This window comes from Lolium perenne, chromosome 5, assembly GCF_019359855.2.
Source record: "Lolium perenne isolate Kyuss_39 chromosome 5, Kyuss_2.0, whole genome shotgun sequence".
Taxonomy (NCBI): Eukaryota; Viridiplantae; Streptophyta; class Magnoliopsida; order Poales; family Poaceae; genus Lolium; species Lolium perenne.
This window is the reverse complement of record NC_067248.2, coordinates 266,726,834-266,752,535: the sequence shown is the minus strand read 5'-3', so window position 1 is coordinate 266,752,535 and position 25,702 is coordinate 266,726,834. Positions and strand designations below refer to the sequence as shown.

At 47.3% G+C, this 25,702-nt stretch overlaps 2 protein-coding genes across 3 annotated transcripts; one reads left to right on the top strand and one right to left on the bottom strand.

Moving 5' to 3' along the window:
* The first annotated feature begins 5,399 nt into the window (after positions 1-5,399).
* LOC127303041 (manganese-dependent ADP-ribose/CDP-alcohol diphosphatase) lies at positions 5,400-7,377 on the top strand. The gene is made up of 2 exons (XM_051333799.2): positions 5,400-5,539; positions 6,147-7,377. The coding sequence occupies exon 2, from the start codon at positions 6,250-6,252 to the stop codon at positions 7,231-7,233; it is 984 nt and encodes a 327-aa protein (XP_051189759.1). The 5' UTR covers positions 5,400-5,539; positions 6,147-6,249; the 3' UTR covers positions 7,234-7,377.
* A 597-nt stretch (positions 7,378-7,974) lies between these two features.
* Positions 7,975-10,790, bottom strand: LOC127303040 (uncharacterized). Of its 2 annotated transcripts, XM_051333796.2 has the most exons (3): positions 9,394-10,790; positions 8,676-8,742; positions 7,975-8,602 (listed from the first exon to the last, which is right to left on the bottom strand). In XM_051333796.2, the coding sequence occupies exons 1-2, from the start codon at positions 10,634-10,636 to the stop codon at positions 8,705-8,707; spliced, it is 1,281 nt and encodes a 426-aa protein (XP_051189756.1). In that variant the 5' UTR covers positions 10,637-10,790; the 3' UTR covers positions 7,975-8,602; positions 8,676-8,704. The 2 variants fall into 2 exon arrangements, with proteins under 2 accessions (XP_051189756.1, XP_051189758.1); XM_051333798.2 differs by lacking the exon at positions 8,676-8,742 and having other exon boundaries at positions 7,979-8,602.
* Between the last annotated feature and the right edge of the window lie 14,912 nt (positions 10,791-25,702).

Sequence of the window (25,702 nt, the reverse complement as noted above, 5' to 3'; positions counted from 1 at the left end):
GCACCATGTTTGTGCCAGCCGATGTCTCATCATTGGCTTTCCTTTGCTTGGGGCGCCACTCCATTTTTTGTGGTCGACCCTCTTCATCCAGGGTTCGCTGGATCTTCGCGGCCAGATCAGGCCGCGCCTTCCTTAGTGTGTGCAGGTATAACCTTTCGGCTTTGTCCAAGCCGCGCAGTCGCTGAACCCTACGCTTTTGGGAACGGCTGAGTCCATCAGGGCACCACCTTGGCCGGTGGTACCTGTCTTCTTCTTCTTCATTGTCTTCCAAATCCTCGAGATCTTCTACTCGAGGGGACTCCGCGTGCTTGTTCCGAGGCGGGAGAGGCCCTAAGCGTTGGAACACGGACACGTTAGCTGCCTCCTTCTTCTTCTGGTTACATTCTGGGCAATTGCCGATTGTAGGCAATCGGCTCATTCCTGAATCCCAGCAGTGTCTGAAGAAGGGACAGTCCCAGTGCCTATCTTCGTCGTCTTGCTCCCTTGCCTTTTCCTTGGCACGGCGCTCGTACTCCTCCTCATCGCGATCATGCTGACGATGTCTTCTGGCGTCCCTAGCCAGACGGTCTCTATCATCATCGTCGCTGGATCGTCGGCGTTGGCTGTATTGACTCACATACTTATTGAGGAGGTGATCAGAGAGAGGTCGCTGATATCTCACATTCCTTACTTCTCCCTCTGTGATGTAGCGCTTGCCATCATGATGGAGCCGATCGCGTGGAGCGGCCTCCTCTGTTTCCTTGCTGTGAGAGCAGCTGCCCTCGTCTCCGTCCTTGCCAGCGTGGTGTCCAGGTCCTACCATGTTGATGCTGAACGAGGATCCTGGCTGGCAACCTTCAGGGTAAGTGCACTCCACCATGTTAACGGCGGGGAAGGGGTGGGTGTCGACCTTCATGGCGTACTGGTTGAAAATCAGACGTCCTTGTTCTATCGCCATTTGGATCTGCTGACGCCACACCCTGCAGTCGTTGGTGGCATGGGAGAACGAGTTATGCCATTTGCAGTATGGCTTTCCGTTCAGCTCCTGTACCGTGGGGACTTTGAGGCCTTCGGGTAACTTCAACTGCTTCTCCTTGAGTAGGAGGTCGAAGATTTGCTCAGTTTTAGTCACGTCAAAATCGAACCCTCTGGGCGGACCTGGTGGCTTCACCCATTTGCAGGACACGGGGGTTGCCCCCCGAGTCCATTCAGCCACTGCTACTTCTTGATCTCCCGCAGAGCCTTCGTCTTCATCTGCCTCTACCAGGACTACCGCACGCTTGAATTTGTCCTGGTACAAGTCCGGGTGGCGCTGTTCGTATGCTGACAGTTTCTGAACCATGTGCGCCAGTGAAGGGTAGTCTGCTTGGGAGGCCATGTCCTTGATTGGTGATGCAAGGCCCACCACTGCCAACTCGACTGCTTCCTTTTCAGTTACACGAGCCGAATAACATCGGTTCCTAAGATTTCTGAAGCGCTGGATGTATTCTGCCACGGTTTCTCCATGCTTCTGACGTATTTGTGCCAGATCGGCAAGGCCGGACTCGGAAGCCTCTGAGTGATACTGCATGTGGAACTGTTCTTCCAACTGCTTCCAAGTCCGGATCGAGTCTGGTGGCAACGAAGTGTACCACCCGAAAGCCGATCCCGTGAGGGACTGTGCGAAGAACCTCACGCGTAGTGGATCCGACGCTGAGGCCGTTCCTAGCTGTGCCAAATATCGGCTCACATGCTCGATGGAGCTGGAACCATCTGATCCACTAAATTTGGAGAAATCAGGGAGCCGATATTTGGGTGGTAGCGGGACCAACTCGTACTCGTTGGGGTACGGCTTGGAATAGCCGATTGTCCTCCTTTTCGGCACCATGCCGAACTGGTCTCTCAGGATCGTACTGATTTGATCCGCGGTCTTGGCTGCAGGAGTCGAACTCTGAAGATTCGCCGGAGTGGCATACTTAGCCAGCCATGCTTGCTTTTCCAGCTCTGAGCCAACTGCAGAGCTGAGCTCTGGAGGTTTGTCGGAGTGGCATATTTAGCTAGCCACGTCTGCTTCTCAAGATCTGTCGCTGACGTTCCTCCTGCTTTTCCAGAAGTCCCTGCTGTTGCGGCCTGGTTTGTGAGCGCCCAGTTACCGCGATGCAGCACGTATGTGCACATGTACCCGTGAGGGATCTCCTTAGGCGCCTCATGCAAGAACTGGCAGTCACTAGGGTCACCACCGATCTTGTAGACGACGAATGCCGGTGAATTCGGCACCTCTGGTGCTGCCAACGCAAATGGCAGCGGTGGACGGGACTGGAGTGGCATCTCTCCCTGGTATGTCCCGAGAGCTGGTCCTGACGGAGAGTATTGACGACTCATGATTTCCTGGATCACTCGAAGAGCAACACGCTCCAAAGTGTTCACCAGGTTCTCAGAGTGGCGGTGTAGCGAGTGAGCCACCATGTAGTTAATCTCCTGACGAAGGGACCTGGTGCGTTCTTCTGATGGGGCGGACAGGTCTATTCCATCGAGCGCACCTTGAGGCGAGAACCCTTTCCACCTGATGCCATGTGAACGGGTTCTGTGAAACGAGCCGATGAGGTCGGCTTCGAGGATCGTTTTGACCTCGTCATACTTCTTCTTGAGCTCCTCGGTCAGATCCTCGTACGTGACTGGGGTGCCGTCCGCCATCTCGGATGTAGATGGCGATGTGGTTGATGTAGAAGATGGTCCCACCGGGCGTGCCAGAATGTGTTGCGGTCAGAAACCCACCGGCGAGCAACGACGGGCAACACAGGAGAGCCGGGAGCAACTTAGGGCTGCGGCTGGCCCTGGTCCCTCCGAGCGACGGCCCGCAAAGACTCCGGCACGCACGTCCGATGCTGATGCAAGGGCGTGCCACCTGACCTATACCTGGTCAGGAAGGTGATGGAGATGCCTCGCTTAGTTTCCTGCATGGCATACACGTAAACATTAAATACGAGCCTCGATCGGCTCTCAGGTTGTCCTGTGAATCGGCTCAAGGAGCCGATCCACCCATGATTCGTACGAGGTGCACGAATATATGGTGGTCCTGCTTGATCAAGATAAAGCTAAAACGATCTACGACGATTTGGGGTTTTCACCGCATAATCAGAACATCCTACTCACGATTGGGCCTCGCGGCCACGCACGGTGATCGTAAGCCGATCCTAGACAGGGCCTAAAAACCAACACGAGGTTGATCCCCGGAACATCCTGTCTAGGGCTAGCAAACTACACCCTACGCGCCGCTGGATCCTCCAACCCTTTGTAAGGCCTAACTATTGCAGATATTAAACTAATCCTTGAAGAACAAGGAGCAACCGTAACGGATCGGATCTACTAAATAATAATCAAGCGGGGTGCCGCCCCTACACCTAAGATAGGTGTAAGGGCGGCTAGATGTATAAGGGTTGCACTACGACAGCATATGATACGAAGAACAATGCTAACCCTAACACATCTAAGATAACTACGTTGCTCGCCATCAAAAAGGCTTCAGTACGAGCAACGCATGGTAACGAATAAACTTGTACTGCCTAGATCGCAAGATGCGATCTAGGCAGCATGATGCTTACCCGGAAGAAACCCTCGAGACGAAGGAGTTGGCGATGCGCCTAGATTGATTTGTGGTGAACGATGGTTGTTGTTTATTTCATAAACCCTAGATACATATTTATAGTCCGTAGACTTTCTAACGTGGGAATAATCCCAACCGTGCACGGGGCAAAATCTAACTAACCGACACGTATCCTACTATATTACAGATACACGGGCAAACTAGCCCAAACTTTGCATAACAGGCCGATTCACGTATTTCTTCCATGTATATTCTTCAAGTCCATCTTGATCGCGGCCCACCTCTGACTTGGTCAAATTCTGGTGATAACATAAATAAGTGCAACAACTCAAACTTATGAAACCAATTGATAATACTAATAAGGAAACTGCTGGGCGTCCCCCGGGGGATCTGATTCCCCAGCCCCCGAGTCCCCAGTCGTCGGATCAACCATTTTGACGGTTAGATTTGCATGTAGCAAAAAAACATCTCCGGCAGCAAAAAATCACCCCCGGCAGCAAATGACTGAAGCAAAAAACGGTTCGTTCAGAAAAGAAAATAAAAAGGCTGGGCTCGCCGGAGACCTCGTCGGAGACCACGTAGCAAACATATTACTCAGATGTAGCAAAACCGCAAATAAATTGTAGCAAATTTTTTTATTCATATGCTACAAATCCTCTAAGACATCAACGGAGACATCGCCTGCAGCCGGCAGCAACGCCGTCCGAGGTTGCAGCAACTCCGTCCGTCCAGGACAGCAAAACCACAAGCTGCTAGTAGCAACGCCCTATGCCTATGGTAGCAAAAATCCACCCTCCGCCGGTAGCAATGCCGGACACCTTAAAAAAGCAAAACCGACCTCCGCAGGCCTAAGGCAGCAAAACTCCTAACGAAGCCGAGAAGCGCGAGATGGAGGCAGCGCTGGTAGCATCGGCGGCGGCCGCTTGTAGCATCGACGCCCTCGGCTGATAGCACCAGTGACAGCCACTAGTAGCATCCCGGGCAACACATCAGCGTCGTCGACCGGAACATGGTTGTAGCACGGCACCCGAAGCATGGCTGTAGCACGGCAGCGGGAGTGGCTGGGCTCGTAGCAAAAACGAAAACCACCGTCCATCACGAGAAGGCCGCCCTCTTCGAGCAGCATGGTGGCTGCCTCTCTCCTTGTCGTTGCGCGGTAGAGCGCCCCGGCGAGACGGGCGGCGGGGGCTGCGCGGCGGAGCGCCTCGGCGACACGGACCTCGCGGTGGCGCGCGACGGCGCGAGCATGGCTGGGCACGGCGGCGGGAGTGTACGGGCGCGGCGGCGCGCAGCTAGGGCACGGTGGCGGGAGTGTCTGGGGCGCGGCCGCGCATGGCTGGGGCGCGTCGGCCCGAGCTCGTGCGGGAGGCTCCCTGGCCGGTCTCCTCTGCTCCGCCTCGCAGCTCCATTGCCTGCAGAAAAACAGAGAGGGAGAGGATAAGGTATGGGAAACGAGTGGAGGAGGAGATGCGGTGCTGTTTGGTGGGCCCTCCATCGAGACGTGCCACACGCGGAAGGAGCAGGTCCACACGATGCGGAGCATCGGACGACGCCAGACCCGGAGGTTGCTAGTCGCCCGTGCCTCCGGGGGATTAGGATCCTACTAATAAGTACTAGTAGTCTAGTAGTATATGAATATCTTTTTAATTCTGTAAAAAAAGTAAATATATGATTTTAATCACTAGAAGTTTTTACTAGTGGTCCTTAATGCAGAACGGGGCCGAAGTACAATCCGTCGTGTTGTTGGGCTTTAGCTCCTTCGGCCCGGAGCTAACAACCGGCAGGTGTCCCGACGAAGCTTTCGTCAAGATCCAAACTCATCCCCTCTCCGCCGCTGCTTGCGCCGCCCGCCATCCGATCCGCGAGCAGCCAGCCAAACCGGAGCGCGCGAGTGATCTCACTGGAGCCCGTCTAGCCGGCCCGCTAGGGGCGGCGCCGCCCACAGGGACCCGCGCTCCGGCCTCTCTCGTCGCGCCGGTAAGCAATCCCGTGGTCGATTGTCCGATGAACCCTGTGTGCTTGATTTGTTCCTCGGCGGGTGGCTTCAGTTACATACAAATCCGGTGCATTTTTGCATCGTGGGATCGTTACTTTTGGCCTTAGGGCTAGGACAAAGTGATTTCATTAGCAGTTCTTGGGTGGATACTGTTAGCAAACTGGGGATGCAGGTGCAGCTTAGGGTGGCTTCTTGTTTTTTGTACGGGTGGAAGAGAATTTGTGAACTAACTAAGTCTGTGATGAAATGTGCAGTCTTCTAACTGAAATTGTTAGGATCGTTCCTGTTTTGCTTCAGTAGCCGGTGTCTATGGGTGTGAGGAAAACTGTAGACTAGGAAATTTGATGCAAGAATAGGGACTTCTACCGTCGCTGAAATTGTTAGGATCTTTCCTGTTTTTAGGGCCAGTGCCTATTGGTCCAATTAAAACTTTAAACTGGGAAATTTGAAGGGAAAGCAATGACTTCTAATATGACGATATTGGTGGTATTCCTTCAGTATTGTTTTGCTCTTTACTGAGACAGAGTTCTCTGTACTAACCCTTCACCATTTCAGAATTCTGAAAATATTGCTTGGCTTCTCTTGCAGGTTATATAGCACAGGCATCGCCACTTTCCATTCCAGGGTTGGTTTTCAAAGGTCTGGATACTCGCAAAGAAGAAGAAGTGAGATTTCGTTGCCTGGAGTTTTAATGATGGCCGCGACAAATGGGCTTGTCCATGCATCTACAGCTAAACCCCTGTTTACCTTTGGCGTCATTGCTGACGTCCAGTACGCCGACATCCCAGACGGGCGCTCATTCCTCGGCGTCCCACGCTACTACCGCCACAGCATCAGTGTCCTCCAAAGGGCTGTCAGCACATGGAACAAACAGGGCAATATCAAATTTTCGATCAACTTTGGCGACATCGTCGATGGGTTCTGCCCAAAGGACAAGTCGTTGTGGGCAGTGCAGAAGGTCCTCGACGAGTTTGACAAGTTCGATGGCCCAACCTACCACATGTTCGGGAACCATTGCCTCTACAACCTTCCTCGGAGCAAGCTGGTGTCTTTGCTAAAGATGCCGACGAGTTCAGATCGTGCGTACTACGACTTCTCACCGTGTCCTGAGTACAGGTTTGTTGTTCTGGATGCTTACGACTTCAGCGTGCTTGGCTGGCCTCATGACCATCCAGTGACTGCAGCGGCAAAGAAGCTCCTAGATGAAAAGAACCCAAACACCGATAAGAACAGCCCTGAGGGTCTGGTGGGCCTGGACAGGCGGTTCGTGATGTTTAACGGTGCAGTTGGAAAGGAGCAGTTGTCCTGGCTCAATGATGTCCTACAGAATGCAGCAGAGCGCCAGCAGAATGTCGTATTATGCAGTCATCTCCCAATGTACCCTGGAGCGGCATCCCCGGTAGGTCTCATGTGGAATTATGATGAGGTGATGGCCATTGTTCGTCAGTACAACTGTGTCAAAGCCTGCTTTGCTGGACACGACCACAAGGGTGGCCACTCTGTTGACTCCTACGGTGTGCACCATCGCACTCTTGAGGCTGCGTTGGAGTGTCCTCCTGGCACCAGTGCATTTGGGCATATCGAAGCATATCATAACAAGCTGTTGCTCGTAGGCTCTGATGGAATGGCTGATACTGAAATGTGTTTTCAGTTCCCTGAGCGAGCTTTGTTGTAGATTAAAACATGTTGTCTGGCGACGTTATTGCTTGTAATTAACATTGATACTGGTGGAGAAAATAATAAAATTGCTCTAATGCTTGCTTCCCCTTTGGGAACTGCCAAATGGAGCATATAATTATATTCTGATGTTTAAAATTAATCTCGAGTCTTTGTTGTAAATTCAACTAGCCATTTTGCGTGAGAAATGCTCTTTAGCGGTTTTGATATTTGTACTCTGTTCTTAATTTCTTCAGTTGTTTGGGGTCTTTGGAAATTGGTGGATCTTTTCCAAACTGATTATGTGACCTATGATAGATTGTTTATGCTTAATTTATTCCTCCAACTATAAATGCAAGTTATTGCTCTTATATTTTGCACTGTCCAATGAAAATTGAAGTCTTAGATTACGGGTTTAGTTACAAATATGTTGCACTGCCAAATAAAAATGGCTTTAACATAAAGAAATTCTTAAGACATCCGGTGTGATCAATTTTCATTAGTCAAGTCTCTTTCAGTAGTCAAATCTCGTACTTCAGATAGATTATACATGTACGTGAGCACTTCATGTGCAAAATTTACTGGTGCCGTTTTCTGTATTCATGCATTCCACAAACTTTTATGTACTTGTGTAAGCATATTCTCCACTCTTAAAATTCACACGATGCAAAGTTAATATCGATCATTTCTCCATAATTTTGTGACAAAAATTTCACTAAACAAATGCCTAGCACCAAGAGGAGTTGTAACACTTAACAATTTGAACTCAACTTGATGAAACTGAAAAAATGAATACAATTTCTCTAGAAGACTTTAATATTGATCTTCACTTATTGATCCATACTTCATCATCCTCTGGATTGTAGATTGGTCGTAAACAGACATTGGCCATGTTCTGATTTCATCTACAGCTCTCTTGTATATTTTGTATACTTCTGTTTTATAAACAGATACATAAAAACTGGTGTTGGGCTTTGCCCCACTGTACAATCATATACATCGCTGAAAATTCTTCGCACCTTCCACTTCCAGTCAAGAGTGAAGCAAAGACTGATATAAAGCATACATAATAAATATACTTGTAGATTAAGTGGCGAGACAATAGATAAAAGATGGACAGGGTCTAGAAGGATCCTTAGTATATATCCATATAGTCCTAAAATAAGTAAAAGATGGACAAAAGCGCCATGATAATTTATACATAGCAGTGAAACATGATATAGTCTAGTACCCAAAATTATTCTCTAGTCACATGTCCCCTTCGTTACCATGCTTATTTCTTGCACTTCAGCGCCACCCATACGAATTAAACATGGAGGTTCCAATTTACTTCTTGCTAGAGGATTTCAGCAACGGCATCAGTGATCATTTCGGATTTTGCTTTGTACCTGGAGTATCAAGTTTAGCACGTATTCAGTAATTAGTAATGTGGAAGAGAAAAACTGATACATAAACAACTACCTTAAGCGTAAAAACCGTTACTTTAATCCTTATAAGAATTGTCCTGGTCCTCTAAAAAAGAATTGTCCTGGTGAGAACAATTTCAGTGTTAATACAGCGACAGTGTAAAAAATCTAATCCCCAAGTTGCTGGCATTTAACAGAGAATATTAGCCGTAGATCTGCTTCCATCCCATGCTATATCTATATGGTATGCTAAACCTCTCACTAGATAGGTTCTTCCCAAACCAGCAGTACCAGTTGGCTACCAAACCTGTTTTGCAATGAATGGACCAAACATGTCTTTATTAAGGTTGAATTCAGACTATGCGCCTTGAACACTGTACGGATTGGATGTGAGGCATATATATGATGGTATCGTCCCGCACTCTCAGCATTGCCAAGTGCCTACCAAACCTGGATTCTTAGCAATTCATGCGAGAATTAATCACTTGTGGGGATCCATAGAGAGCCCGTTTTATGAAATATCTGCTGAGAAAGCAAAAAAAAAATCAAGACAGGTAGTTTATCTATCACCAAATAGAGATGAATATTATATGATAGCAGCAACCTAGCATGTCTTATTTCGGTTGAATTCAGACTATGCGCCTTAAACAATTAACAGTATGGATGTGAGGCATATGATGGTACCCTCCCGCACTCCCGACTCCGCCAAGAAAAATATGCATTGGACAGAGGTGTAGGAAGTGGTACAAATAAATTGAAGTGCAGCCAGTTACCTTTGAGATATTTGGAGATCCTAGTTGCACTGTATCCATCAGCTAAACCGACGGTTCTCGTGGGTCTAAACTCGCCCACTTTCTCTATCTTCTTGTTTCTCATGTCAACAGCAAGCACCCACGCTACGTGGTCGTTGTTGCAGTGGTAAACCTTGGAGAGGAAGTAGACAATGCCATCCTCTTGTAGGCTGACGTTGGGCATGTCGGTGTGAAGAGTCGACAAGGTTGGCTGAGCTTTACCCGGATCAACCTGCAGGATGGGCAGCTCGGCTATATCAGATGACCTGAACTCGTAATCGGCGTGCCAATCCTTGACCGATGAGCTATTTCGCTTGGCACTCCATACTTTGGCCTCCCAGTACCCCGAGGTGCCAGACGACGATCCCGGCTGGGCTACATGAAACTGCATCTCGACAAACCTGAACAAGTCATCGTCAAGGAGGGCAATGTCCCGGACACAGCTTGGATCGCTTTGGGATGACTCATCGACCGGCACGATCGGCGCTGGCAGTTCTAAGCAATGGAGCTTGGGGCGTTCGGCGAGCACGTTGCAGAGGATGATGTTATGCCAGAGGTCTACCCAGGCCACAATGCCTCCATATCCTCCGATGGTGATCGCCTTGCACGTGGAGTGGTACGTGTCTGGGTCTGAGAATTGTTGCGGCTTCAGCACCAGCCGCTTCGTTGTCCAGGTGTTGGTATCAGAGTGATAAAGGTAGAGTTCAGCAGAATCTCCATACCCGATCCCGCCGGAATGCGCAGCAAGGACGTAGTTGTGGCTGCTGGCTCCGTCGTCATGGGTGCCCTTGCGCACGAAGGCAACCGAGTCGTCGCTGAACAGGACGTCGGTGGGGCACGGGAGGTGCTCGAGCGAGGGTCCGCTGGCGTCGTAGACTAGGTATTCCCCATAGTGGGGAAAGTTCATTGCGGATAGACGGTCGCAGAAGACGACGCGGAGGAGGACGAGGCCGCCGTCGGTCTCCGTGGCGAGGACGCGGGGGTCGACGGCGAAATCGGTGTGCTTGTAATCTGTGGCGTGGAAGCACATGTACGAGACGAGCGGCGGGCGGACGGCGCAGAAGGTGACCTTGAAGGTTCCGTTGAAGCCGGTGATCCTGCAGGTGGCGGTGGTGGCGTTGTGGCGGTCGGCGAAGTAGGCGTGTGGCTCCATGAGGACGAATGGTGGCCGCTCCTCGCCGTCGTCGTATGGGTGGCCATAGGCAGGAGGGTTCAGCAGGTACATCGGTCCCAGATCGATCGATTGCCTTCGATCTCTTCGTCTTCAAGGTCGATCTTTCTGTGAGTGGGGGACAGTAGATCGGCAATGAACAACGATGAGATTGCAATCTGGATTCTCGAGCGACAGGGCAACAACCCAAACGTCATTTTAGTTGATTCCCTAGGACCTTCATTGGATACGAATTTTTAGGGAAAACTGATTTTAGAGATAACTGCTTCAAGATTTTCTAATCCAAATGTCATTTTCTGTATACCTATTCTTAACATAATTATTATTAGTAAAAACGTTTTTCCGACCAGAAAATAAAACCCTAATACTACGACGTGTTTTGATAAAACTCGATGCTAGTTGTTTATAACTTTCTATGTGTCACAAACCCGCGGTGGAACCAATGGTTCTTTTACAATCGCTGAGGACAACATGTCTGTGGCGATGCGCCACAAGGCGGCACGCAACCTCGTTGAGACTTGTGCGTCCCCATACTTCAAGTCCTCTCTTTCTTTTGCTACTCCAAGTATAAGGGCATCTCCAGTGGAGCGACGTATTTCGGACGTCGAAACGGACACGTCGTGTCCGTTTGCGTCGGCCGAAATGGTCGAAATCGTCCGGGCGTCCGTTTGCGTCGGGGGGTGGCTCCAGCGGCGCGACGCATAATTTTTTTTTCCATTCATGCAAGCATAATTTACGTTAAAAAAAAACATAAAAAAGCCATAAAGGCGTGGTAAAAGTTGTTGCTGCCTACTGGTCGTCGTCGCTGACGAGGTTAATGAACTCCGGCGTCGGCCATGGAAGCTCGTACGCCGGCGGTGGAGGAGGTACCGCCGCATGGGCAGGAGGCTGTGGCCAGGGATCCCACGCCGGAGCATCAGGCGGAGCGCGGTCGTTGGAACGCGTCGGCGTAGCCGGAGGAGTCGCCGGCCTCCCCTGCGCGAGCGCTGACTCCCGCAGCTGGATTGCGAGCCCCTCCCACAAAGCGAGCTCGTTGAGCTCATCCTGCGCGCTGTTGGCCAGTGCCATGGCAATGGCCTCATCCTCGGAAAGGTCCGGCGGCTGGGTCTCCGGATCCCACGCCGGCCCGCCGTCATCGTGGTCGTAGTCGACCATGTCGACGTCCTCGTCCGCGTCCTCCTCGTCGTCCGCGTCCTCCTGGTCGTTCTCTTCTTCTTCTGCGGCGATCTCTCGGTCGAAGAAGTCCACGTCGCCGAGGTAGCCAGCGCGGCGGCGCGCGTCGAACTCCCACGTCCCGAATGAAATCCAGTTGTAGGAGTTCAGCGCGTACGCCTCATCCTCCCGCAGATCCGGCGGCAAGATCGCTCGGCGGCGGCGCACCTCGTCCCGCCGCTCTCGGCCCTCGCGCGGCACGGGGGGGACCGGCACGCGCCGCGAGTTCAGGTACCAGCCCCCTCCCGGCAAGTTCGCGTCCGGCCATGGCACAGGCCGGTTTTCCTCCCATAGCTGCCGCGCGAGCTCAACGCGGACGTACCGGCCGACCCTTGCCTTCTTGCCGGAACGCGAGCCGCTTGCCTCCTGGTCGTTCTTCGTCTTGCGGAACGGCCAGCATTTTTTTCCCATGGCGTCGGTGGGGTGGATACTGTGGGATTTGGCAATGGTTTGGTCGTCGAAATGGACGCCGGTAGCGTCCATTTAAAAGGCTCCGACGCCATATCGTCTTCAATGGCCTGCCAGTGCAACGTCTACTAGCTGCGCACGCTCGCGGAAGCCGAGGCACGCCATTAACGCGGCCCTGCGAAGGCTGCAGCGCGCCGCCCGGAAGTAATGCCCGAAGACGAAGCAGTTGTGCCGCTGCCAGGCGGGCCCGTGCGAGGACCGAGCGGACACTTTGCGCGTCCGCGCAGCGTCCGCCGAGACGCAAACCTGGCGCATATTTGGGCCAGGTTTGCGTCTCTGCGGACGGCCCGGTCACTTTGCGTCGCGCCGCTGGAGGTGGTGCACGACGCATTTTCGGTCACGGCGGACACAAACGGACGCTTTGCGTCGCGCCGCTGGAGATGCCCTAACTTCAAAGTTGAATAAAGTTAGTGTTGATTTGTGAAGGCATGAAAATTAAATCACTCATGGTGTACACAAATAGTCAATAAACATTTAGCAATCCAAATGAAATGCTAGTGTTCTACATCCATATACTTAATCCTATTCCACATTCATTTCAACTAACATTGCCGAAGATCATATAGTTAAGGGGTTTCATGTAGCTATGCGGTTGTTTGGATACCCCATTTATAGAGAATGCGTTTTCTCTAATCTAGGTTAGCCGTCTAACAAGCTAAAACTTTGTTTGGCTCGTTCCGCCAATTGTGGATATGCAAAAAACTGGTTCTTGGAAATCCATAATTTCAGCTTTGTAGAAAAATGACTATTAGAGATTTTTCCAATAATACGATTTCCATATAGTCGCGTGTTGCTCTGTCCTCAACAACACGTATGTGGCAGCTTCCATTATCCTTGCTAGAGACCATGAGGACGGGGTTCGAAACCATGCCCGAGCCACCATTGTCAGAGAGGTGTAGCATGTAGACGCTAGTCACCTAGTGGGCAGCCTTTCGTTGGCGACGACGGAGGTTCACTTAGGGCAGTCGTCGTCGTCGTCCTTCTTGCCGCCCGGTTGTGGTAGAACGGAGCCACGAAGGTCCACTTGTTGCAGTCGTCCTTCTTACCAGCGGCTACACAAGTCACAAGGATGGCAATAACGGCAACCAGGAGATGTCTCATTGAGGCGTATAGAGCGTTGGTGCAGCCCATCGCTCATCACAACAGAAGGAGAATCGTTGATTTACCCATGTCTGGTAGAGTAAAAACCGGTTTTGCAACTTCCTAACCCAAACATAATTTTCTTTGATCCTATTCTTAGCTGAAAAGTTAATAAAGGTGGTTTTTCTACTAGTCGACCTAAAACTTATTTTGTGAAAACTGATCGCTAACCTAGGATACCCAATCAACCACTAAATAAGAAGTAAGAAAAAGCATGGAAATATATATTTTGCTTGAACAAATCCCAACTATCCATTATAGTAAAATCCATAACTTTTTGTATCTGAGTTAGAAACACCAGCACACACTACGTAGCAAACTAACTTGGTGCAACATTATGCTTGCTCCTAGTTTGTAATTGCAATTGAGCTGGTGATTTCAATAACCTATTGCTTTCTTCCTCACCTCGTCGAAATAAAAATGCTTAACTGAGATTACCCAAAAGAATGTTAAGATTTCCAATTTAACAATTTCTTACTTTTATTTTCTTCTTAGGTATGAAATGAATTCAAATGATCATCGTACATACACCAAATCATCATAATCCGGAAGAGCAGAATGTACTACGCCAAAAAAACTACCACTCAATTGAAAAAATGGAACACAATAGTGTCATCGATATTCATGTTAGGAGAGAATCTACCAACAGAATATCTTGGTCTACGTTTTTTTTGGATTTATAGTAATACAGATGCTACTTTTTAATTTTCAGACATCTAGTATTTGTTTTATTTTTTTTACTTTAATAATTATATTCTAACATGAAAATTAATTAGTGTTTTAATTTAGAAAATTATTAGCATGCAATATTGATGATTATTTTCTATACTATATCTAGCGACAATAACTACATGCATACTAGAATAATTATAATTTACTATTATATAATATACAATTGTATATCATCACCGATGCAAAAAAAAAATGCTAAGTAGGCAGACTCTATTTGTGGCCAATATAATTTTCTAGTTCGATTATAGTCGGGGAAATTTTATTGAACTAATCTAAATTTAAACAAAGCACGATATGCTAACAACATCAAATTTATATACGAATAATTTGTGCCACTGCTATGCACTATTTTGTTTGTATATGTTTATGTATATTTTAATATCTTAAATTGGTTAACACATATTTAAGAATTAGATGTCTAACATGTATCCCAAAAAGTAATAAAGAAACGGCTCAACAGGGTCTAGAGGGATCCATAGTATCTACAATCCTTGAGATAAATAAAAGATGGACAAGCCCAAAAGGCTGATCTAGACATAATAACTGTGAAACCTGATAATTGAGAACCCTCCATGATACCCAAAACTATTCTCAGGTTAAATGTTCACTTCATGCTCCCATGCTAGCTAATTTCTTCCACTTCAGTGCCACCCAAACTAAATCACAATGGAGGTTCCAGCATACTTGTTACCTAGGGGATTTCAGCAACTGCGCCCTTGGTTGTTTGCTTTGTACCTGGCGCATCAAATTTAGCATGTCTTGAATGATGATTTGGAAGAAGAAAACGTACTGACCCATAAACCACTAGCCCCAATATAACAATACGGTACTTTACACCTTCACACACATGAAACGAATAGTGGAAAAGACAAAAGTCTACAAATATGCAAATCTCTATATCCTAATTATACTTGTAGAATGGTAACAACACCCACGTGATCGAAATGGGTCAGAGGACAAGTCAATCACGTTGCTCTACATAAAATACAGCCAGTTACCTTTGAGATATTTGGAGAAGCCACTTGCATTGTAACCCCAGGCTAAGAGCATTTCCAGCCGCGTCCCCCAAACCGTCCCCCAAAGCGCGCCGGATCGAGCGTTTGGGGGACGTGTTTTGTTCGTGCCGCGTTTGGGGGACGTCGCTCCCCAGCCGCGTCCCCCAAACGCCGCCCCCAAACATTAAAAGTACTTTTTTTGGCTAGAAAAAAACTATTTACTAATATTCAAATCGGTTGAACATAAACAAATTATATATAAAACTTCGGAAAAATATAATTAAATACATATAAACTATCTACTTCTTCTTCTTCGCTGATGGCCCCGCCTCATCGTCGTCATCGCGGTGGCGCTTCCTGCTCGCCACCTCTTCCGAAGAGGCGGTGTCGGCGCCCGACGCGTCGGAGTCCTCCTCGTCGTCGGCGGTGAACGTCGGCTGCGCCTTTGCCTTTGCCTTTGCCTTGGCCTTGGCCTTGGCCTTGGCGGCCTTGGCCTTGGCCGCCTTGGCCTTGGCCGCCTTCGCCTTCGCACGGGCCACCGCCGCCGCCGCGTCCTCGCTCTCTTCTTCCTCCGCGTCCTCCTCCCAGCCCAGCCATTCCTCCTCGCTGTCAACTGGCGGCGGGGAATCGTCGCCGCTGCTCGGCGTCCTGGCTCTCTCCCACCAATGGCGCCAGCCAGCAGGCTTTCCCTCGCTGGAGGTGTCAGACGGGAGCTGGGAGATGTAGCTCATCGTCGCTGGAGGTGTCGGATGGAGGCTTGGATGAATGGTGGCGTACGTACGGCGTACGTACGGGTCTTATTGAGCGCGGATGAACGGCGGCGCAGAAGTCGAAGAGAGCAGCGGTTGCTCTTCCGAGGAGTCGGCGCTCCATTCCGGCGGGGTTGGCGCGTCGTCGACGCGGTTGCCAATGCGACGGTTCCGCTTCCTGGCAACTGCACCGTCGCTACGTATGTGGCGGTTGAGCGTCCGAGCCGCTGACGAGTCGGCCCCGCCACTCCCCGCGCGCTTTTCGTTGTGTCCGGCGTCCCCGGTGCGTCCCCTGTGGGACGGGGACGGGCTCGGGACGCCGGACACCGTATCGGGCCGCGCCGGACAAAAAAGGCCTTTGGGGCGCACGTTTTTTTGTCCGGCGAGCCCCAAATCGCTTTGGGGGACGGTTTGGGGGACGCGACTGGAGATGCTCTAAGCCAAGTGTTCTCGCGGGGTTAAACTCGCCCACTTTCTGTATAGTCTTGCTTCTCATGTCGAGAGCAAGCACCCACGCCATATGATCGTTGTCGCGGTAGTGAACCTTGGAGAGGACGTAAACAATGCCAGCATCTTGTAAGCTTAGGTTGGGTAGGCCAATTTGGAGGGTCGACAAGGTCGGTCTGGGCGACAATTTGGAGGGTCGACAAGGTCGGCTGAGCTTCGCCCAGACCGACCTGCAGCATGGGCGGGGATGGCTCGGGTATTTCAGAGGACTTGAGCTTGTACTCAGCGATCCAATCCTTGGCCGATGAGCTACTAGCCTTGGTGCTCCATACCGTGAGCTCCCACTCCCAGTGATCCAAGGTTGAGGCGGGTTCCGACTGGAGACTAGCATCTGGACATACTTAAATGAGCCATCAAGGAGAGCAATGTTCCGAAGAGACCTTGGATCGCCACGACGTGGTTGCTTTGCCAACAAGACCGGCGGCGGCAGCTTCAGGGGACGAAGCTCGGGGCGGTCGACGAGCACGTCGCAGAGGAGGATGTTGTGCCACAGGTCGACCCAGGCCACGGTACCTTTGTCTCCTCCGATGGTGATTGCCTTGCGCGTGCAGTGGTACGGGGCTGGGTATGGGGATGGCTTTAGTACCAGCTCCGTTTCCTGCCAGGTCCTCGTATCGGAGTGATACAGCCATACAGGTAGAGGTCATAAGGTCGTGGATCCCCGAACACGCCGGAGGTTGTGGCGATGACGTAGCTGCTACTGCCGCCGCCGTGGGGTCGCACGAAGGCAAGGGAGTCATCGCTGAACTGGAGTTGGGTTCCGGGGTGCGGGAGGTGCTCGAGGGAGGGGCCAGTGGCGTCGTAGACGAGGTATTGTCGGTTGCCGGGAAACATGATCGAGGAAGGATGTTCGCCAAAGACGAGGCGGAGGAGGACGAGGCCGCCGTCGGTCTCCGTGGCGAGGATTTGGGGCTCGGCGGCAAACACGGTGTGTCCGTATGCCGTGGCTTCGAAGCACATGTAGGAGACGAGCGGCGGGGGCACGGTGCAGAAGGTGAGCTTGAAGGTTCCGCTGAAGCCGGTGATCTCGCAGGTGGCGGTGGTGGCGTTGTCGCGGTCGGCGAAGTAGGCATATGGCTCGATGAGGACGAACGGAGGCCGCTCCTCGCCGTCGTCGTCGGGGTAGCCATAGGCAGGAGGATTAAGTAGGTACATGGCGCGATCCCAGAGATCGATCGATTGGCTGGAACGTCGAACAGTTCCAGGCCAGCCGCCAGGCATGGAAGACCCTTATTTCTATCACGCACGGAAAAACCCTCCGTGTGGTGTGCTTGGGCCTAGCCCATTTTTTCCTTTCTTTTCATCCTCTTTTGGGTGCCGCCGGAGTGCGATTGGGGAGGTGCAAGGGCAAAACCTATACACCTGGTAGGTCGGTGGCTACCGGCCACCGCAGGCCTGGACAAAAAGCTCGAAGATCAGCGAGTTAAATGAGTGCTCGTTTGCTCGACTCGTTTGAGCTCGGCTCGTTTGTTAATGAGCCGAGCAGAGCATCAGTTTTTGCTCGTTAAGGTTAACGAGCTAAACAATCGAGCCGACTATGTTCGTGAGCTACTCGTTAAGATCGGTAACAAGCTAGGCTTCACCAGTTTTGACTGCAAGTCACTTTAGTTATCTCAAATATTTGGCAGGAAGGGGTCAAACAAAATAGTGTTCTTTAACCATGCTTGAAACTCCTACATTAGGATCTAAAAACTTATGCTTCCTCTCTTCCTCACTAGGCAATGCACACATGTTTGTTTTCCATTGCCTCCTTAACAATCCTTAACGAGCTGCTCGCGAGCGCTCGCATAAACATAACGAGTCAAGCCGGACAATGATTTTAGCTCGTTATTCTTAACGAGCTTAACGATTCGAGCCTTAACGATCACGAGCTTAATGAGCCGAGCCTTAACGATCCGAGCAGCTCGTTAGTCCACCCCTAGCCACCGCACACCCCCTGGTCGGGTATGGGCCAGGCCCATTTGTGGCTGTTTAGCCTCGTTTTTTTTCTTTTTTTTTCTTTCTGGTTTCTTTTTCTGTTTTCTTTTCTATTTTCTGTTTTTGGTTTTTGTTTATATTTTTTTAGATTCGAAAATTTTGATTTTTAAAAATTGTTTAAATTGAGAAAATGTTTAAATTAAAAAATATTTAAATTTGAAAACCGTTCAAATTCGAAAATCGTTCAAATTTGAAAATTTGAAAATTGTTCAAATATGAAAATCGTTCAAATCGAAAAATTGTTCAAATTCAAAATTTGTTCATATTCAAAAAACGTTCAATTTTGAAAATTATTCGAGTTAAAAATTGTTCAAATTTCGAATTTTGAAAAATATTCAAATCCAAAAAATGTTCAAATATAAAAACTGTTTTGGTCTCAGAAAACTGTTCAAATTTTATGAAAAACTTTTTCTCGAAAAAAGTTTTTAAAAGTGTTAGATTTTAAAAACGAAAATATAAACAGAAAAGAAAAAACAGAAAAGAAGGAAGAAAAAGGAAAAAAACTCACCTGGTGCAATGGGTCGCGGCCCACTAAATTATTGGATCATGGGGAGGTGTGCGGTTCCTTCCACCCACCGACCAGGTCGGTGGCGAGGAACTCCCAGGTGCAAGGACACCGACCCGATCGGCCTTTGGTAGGTATTGGGCCGGCCCAACGATTTTTTTTTGCCTATTTTGAATTTTCGTTTTTTCCTACTCTTTCTTTGGGAACTGCTATAAGCCGACCTGGTCGGCGCGTGCGGCGTGCCGCACACCCCCAGCGACCTGGTCGGGTAGTTTGGGCCGCGGCCCATTAGCTCAGGTACGTTTTTTTTCTTTTTTTTCTTCTTCTCTTTCTTCTGTTTTTTTTCTGTTATTAATATTTTTCTTTTTCGAAATCTAACATTTTTTATGAAATTATTTTTCAAGATTTGTTTTCAAAACATGAACATTTTTAAATTCAATAGTTTTAAAATTTGAACGATTTTATATTTTGAATATTTTTCAAAAAAATATATTTTTCAAAAATTGAACATTTTTCAGCGTTTGAACGGTTTTTTAATTTGAACGGTTTTTAAATTTGAACATTTTTCATGTTTGAACAATTTTCAAGTTTGAACGATTTTTAAATTTGAACGGTTTTTAAATTTAAACATTTTTCATGTTTGAACAATTTTCATGTTTGAATGATTTTTAAATTTGAATGGTTTTGATTTTGAACGGTTTTTTATATTTGAACATTTTTTAATTAATTTTGTAAATATTTCTATTTTTTGAATTTGAAAAATTAAAGTAAAAAAAAGGGAAACAGAAAAAATGAAAGAAAAATGAAAACAGAAAACAGAAAAAAGAAAACATGAAAAAAAGAAACAAAAACTAAGAAACAAAAAAGAAAAGATAATCGAAAAAGGAGGCAGCCCGCACCTAACTAGGCAGGCCCGTACCGCGCGCGGGGTGTGCGGCGCGCGGTACGCGCCGACCTTGTCGGTGTATAGGGTTTGCCTGTTTCTTTTCTGTTTTTTCGTGTTTTTAAGTTTTGAATATTTTTAAATTCTGAACTTTTTTCAAACCTGATTTTTTCAAAATTTCAACATTTTTCAGATTGGAACAATTTTTAAATTGGAACAAATTTTAAATTTGAATAAATTTTGAACATTTTTTAGAATGAACATTTTTTTAAAAATTCAAATTTTTCCAAAATTTGAACATTTTTCGAAAATGAACATATTTTAAATGTGAACATTTTTCAATTATGAACGTTTTTTTGGATATGAACAATTTTTAGCTTTATACAATTTTCGTTTTGAACACTTTTCAAAATTCGAATTTTTTTAAATTTGAACTATTTTCAAATTTGAACTTTTTCGGTTTTGAACAAAAAATAAAAATAAACAGAAAAGAAAAATTAAAGGAAACAAAAAAGAAAATAGAAAAACAAAAAAAATAAAAAACGGAAACATAACAGAATACAAAAAATAATGAAAAAAAGTGAAACTGGGCCAGGCCCAATACCCGACCAGGGTCTGCGCTGCCTGGTAGGTACCGACCTGGTCGGTGTATATGATTTTCGCGTAGATTGCCTTGAAATTTTTTTTTTGGAGAAATAATTGCCTTGAATCTCTTGGTCACCATACGGTTGGATGAGAATATGGGCCAAGATGAGCAGCTTTGGGGTTGACAAAATGAATAGCCCGGTGGGTGGAGTCCACGAAGCCGAGCTCTTGTGGCTGGCGTTAGAACCTTGCACGGGGAGTGTTGTACACCGACCTGGTCGGTGTGTACAGGTCACCGCACACCCCACCGACCAGGCCGGTTGGTTGGGCCGCGGCCCATTAGTAGTAGGTACGTTTTTTTTCTTTTTTTGCTGTTTCTTTTTTGTTAATATTTTCTTTTTTATCTAACTTTTAAAAAAACATATTTCGGAAAACAAATTTTCAAAATCTGTTCAGATTGAAATTTTGGAAATTTTAAAAATATTCAGATTTTGATTTTTTTTAAATTTGAACATATTTTTAAAATTGAGCGCTTTATATATTTAAACGGATTTCAAATTTGAACGCTTTTATAATTTGAACATTTTTTGTATTTGAACATTTTTCAAGTTTGAACGGATTTTAAATTTGAACAATTTTTTGTATTTGAACATTTTTCAAATTTGAACATTTTTGTATTTAAACGGTTTTAAAATTTGAATGTTTTTAAAATTTATATATTTTTAAAATTTTGAACAGTTTTCAATTTTTAATTTTTTCTGAATTTGAAATATTTTCAAATTTAAACAAAAATAAATATAAACAAAAAAAGAAACAAAAAGGAACAGAAAAAAAAAGAAAAGGAAAGAAAAGAAAAAAGAAAATAAAAGAAAGAAAGAGAAACAGAAAACAGAAAAAAGAGCCGAACTGGGCCGACCAGGCTGGCCCATACCGCTCGCGGGGGGTGTGCGGCGCGCGGTAGCGGCCGACCTGGTCGGTGTATTGGATTTGCCGCCTTGCACTGACTAGATTCAACGCCAGCTTTTGGGAGACCGCATGGAGTGTTAGCGTGTGCGACCAAGCAAGCAGGAGACGTCTACACGCGCGCGCTCGTCTCGACTCGACACGACATGACGCGCGCGCCGCGCTCGTGGTGAATGGATTGAGCCTCGAGCCGATACTTTCCTTATCAATCCACTCACCACGAGCGCGGCGCGCGCGTCGTGATGTGTCGAGCCGAGCCGAGCCGAGCCGAGTCGAGACGAGCGAGCGAGGAGGAGGAGGAGCGCGCGCGTGTAGCACTCCTATTCTCACTCACTTACTAGTGGTGGAACAACCCACCTTATAAGGTGGTCTAACTTCCTCCCAACTTTCCATGTGGGACTAAACTTCCCACCTCTTGCCACTCCCTAGTGAGCTGCCACCAACTTGGGCTCAAACTCACAAGGCTGCCACTATGTGGGCTTTGAGATTTATAGGAAAAAACTGAAATCTAATTTGGGCCACTAAAAGTGGGCCCAATATTTCAACACTACGAGCTTTGGCGACGACGCATTCTATCTTCGGCGACGACAACTTCTAGCTACGGCGAGCGGGCAATGGAGCTCGGCGCATTCTATCTTTGGGAAGCGCTCTGCGCGACTGCTCAAGCTCTTCATCACGGGTCGCCTTCCGTCCAGGTCGGGCGGTGCTTCCTACCGTCGTCTTCAACGCCGTCTACTTCGACCCGTCGTCCCCGTCGTCAACAACGTTGTCATCAACAATGTTACTGCCGCGACATCATCTGCTACACCTCCACCGCCACCTCCACCAGATCGGTACGTGCGACATATCTCGATCTGTTTAGCGATGGATGTTTTACCGTTTGCGCTGCTGCTACTCATGTTGATTAATGCATCTAGTATGTTTGAGTTTCACATGTTACTAGTTGCTGCCATCATGTTTTATATTCTGGAATTAATCATGGAAATTGTGCCTAATTATCCAACAATCCAAAAACCTAATTGTAGGCAATTTCCTGAGTTAACAATGGCTGGTTTTTCTGATGCACTGCGGCCGGATAAGTTTACCGGTGTGCACTTTAAGAGGTGGAAGGTTAAGGCCATGCTCTGGCTTACTCATCTGAAAGTGTTCGAAGTTACTGATGGTTTACCTGAAGGAACTATATCTGACCAAGATCAGAACAAGTTCAAGGAAAACAATACTCTCTTCGTCGGATGCGTTCTAAGTATTCTTGCTGATCGTTGCTGTCCACAACTGGCGCGTGGTTGACGTGGGAGGTAGAGATCTCTGTGGTGTAGCTTTTCTTCGTTCCCCGGCAACGGCGCCAGAAAATATTCTTGATGGCGTGTAACTCACACGTTCGTTGGGAACCCCAAGAGGAAGGTATGATGCGCACAGCAGCAAGTTTTCCCTCAGAAAGAAACCAAGGTTTATCGAACCAGGAGGAGCCAAGAAGCACGTTGAAGGTTGATGGCGGCGGGATGTAGTGCGGCGCAACACCAGGGATTCCGGCGCCAACGTGGAACCTGCACAACACAACCAAAGTACTTTGCCCCAACGAAACAGTGAGGTTGTCAATCTCACCGGCTTGCTGTAACAAAGGATTAACCGTATTGTGTGGAAGATGATTGTTTGCAGAAAACAGTAGAACAAGTATTGCAGTAGATTGTATTTCAGTAAAGAGAATTGGACCGGGGTCCATAGTTCACTAGAGGTGTCTCTCCCATAAGACAAACAGCATGTTGGGTGAACAAATTACAGTTGGGCAATTGACAAATAAAGAGAGCATGACCATGCACATACATATCATGATGAGTATTTTGAGATTTAATTGGGCATTACGACAAAGTACATAGACCGCCATCCAACTGCATCTATGCCTAAAAAGTCCACCTTCAGGTTATCATCCGAACCCCCTCCAGTATTAAGTTGCAAAGCAACAGACAATTGCATTAAGTGTGGTGCGTAATGTAATCAACAACTACATCCTTAGACATAGCATCAATGTTTTATCCCTAGTGGCAACAGCACAACACAACCTTAGAACTTTCTCACATCGTCCAGCTTGTCAATGCAGGCATGAACCCACTATCGAGCATAAGTACTCCCTCTTGGAGTTACAAGCATCTACTTGGCCAGAGCATCTACTAGTAACGGAAAGCATGCAAGATCATAAATAACACGTAGATATAACTTTGATAATCAACATAACAAGTATTCTCTATTCATCGGATCCCAACAAACGCAACATATAGAATTACAGATAGATGATCTTGATCATGTTAGGCAGCTCACAAGATCCGACAATGATAGCACAATGGGGAGAAGACAACCATCTAGCTACTGCTATGGACCCATAGTCCAGGGGTAGACTACTCACACATCACACCGGAGGCGACCATGGCGGCGTAGAGTCCTCCCAGGAGATGATTCCCCTCTCCGGCAGGTGCCGGAGGCGATCTCCTGGATCCCCGAGATGGGATCGGCGTTGGCGGCGTCTCCGGAAGGTTTTCCGTATCGTGGCTCTCGACCGGGGGTTTCGTCACGGAGGCTTTAAGTAGGCGGAAGGGTAGGTCAAGAGGCGGCACGGGGCCCCACACCACAGGGCCGCGCGGCCAAGGGGGCCGCGCCGCCTAGGGTGTGGCCCCCTCGTGGCCCCTCTTCGTCTCTCCTTCGGACTTCTGGAAGCTTCGTGGAAAAATAGGCCCCTGGGCTTTGATTTCGTCCAATTCCGAGAATTTTTCCTTACTAGGATTTCTGAAACCAAAAACAGCAGAAAATAGCAACTGGCACTTCGGCATCTTGTTAATAGGTTAGTTCCAGAAAATGCACGAATATGACATAAAGTGTGCATAAAACATGTAGATAACATCAATAATGTGGCATGGAACATAAGAAATTATCGATACGTCGGAGACGTATCAGCATCCCCAAGCTTAGTTCTGCTCGTCCCGAGCAGGTAAAACGATAACACGTATAATTTACGGAGTGACATGCCATCATAATCTTGATCATACTATTTGTAAAGCATATGTAGTGAATGCAGCGATCAAAACAATGTATGTGACATGAGTAAACAAGTGAATCATAAAGCAAAGACTTTTCATGAATAGCACTTCAAGACAAGCATCAATAAGTCTTGCATAAGAGTTAACTCATAAAGCAATAATTCAAAGTAAAGGCATTGAAGCAACACAAAAGAAGATTAAGTTTCAGCGGTTGCTTTCAACTTGTAACATGTATATCTCATGGATATTGTCAACATAGAGTAATATAATAAGTGCAATAAGCAAGTATGTAGGAATCAATGCATAGTTCACACAAGTGTTTGCTTCTTGAGGTGGAGAGAAATAGGTGAACTGACTCAACATTGAAAGTAAAAGAATGGTCCTCCATAGAGGAAAAGCATCGATTGCTATATTTGTGCTAGAGCTTTGATTTTGAAAACATGAAACAATTTTGTCAACGGTAGTAATAATGCATATGCATCATGTAAATTATATCTTATAAGTTGCAAGCCTCATGCATAGTGTACTAATAGTGCCCGCACCTTGTCCTAATTAGCTTGGACTACCGGATCATCACAATGCACTGTTTTTACCAAGTGTCACAAAGGGGTACCTCTATGCCGCCTGTACAAAGGTCTAAGGAGAAAGCTCGCATTGGATTTCTCGCTATTGATTATTCTTCAACTTAGACATCCATACCGGGACAACATAGACAACAGATAATGGACTCCTCTTTTATGCATAAGCATGTAACAACAATTAATAATTTTCTCATTTGAGATTGAGGATATATGTCCAAAACTGAAACTTCCACCATGGATCATGGCTTTAGTTAGCGGCCCAATGTTCTTCTCTAACATATGCATGCTTAACCATAAGGTGGTAGATCTCTCTTACTTCAGACAAGACGGACATGCATAGCAACTCACATGAAATTCAACAATGAATAGTTGATGGCGTCCCCAGTGAACATGGTTATCGCACAACAAGCAACTTAATAAGAGATAAAGTGCATAATTACATATTCAATACCACAATAGTTTTTAAGCTATTTGTCCCATGAGCTATATATTGCAAAGGTGAATGATGGAATTTTAAAGGTAGCACTCAAGCAATTTACTTTGGAATGGCGGAAAATACCATGTAGTAGGTAGGTATGGTGGACACAAATGGCATAGTGGTTGGCTCAAGTATTTTGGATGCATGAGAAGTATTCCCTCTCGATACAAGGTTTAGGCTAGCAAGGCTTTTTTGAAACAAACACAAGGATGAACCGGTGCAGCAAAACTCACATAAAAGACATATTGAAAACATTATAAGACTCTACACCGTCTTCCTTGTTGTTCAAACTCAATACTAGAAATTATCTAGACCTTAG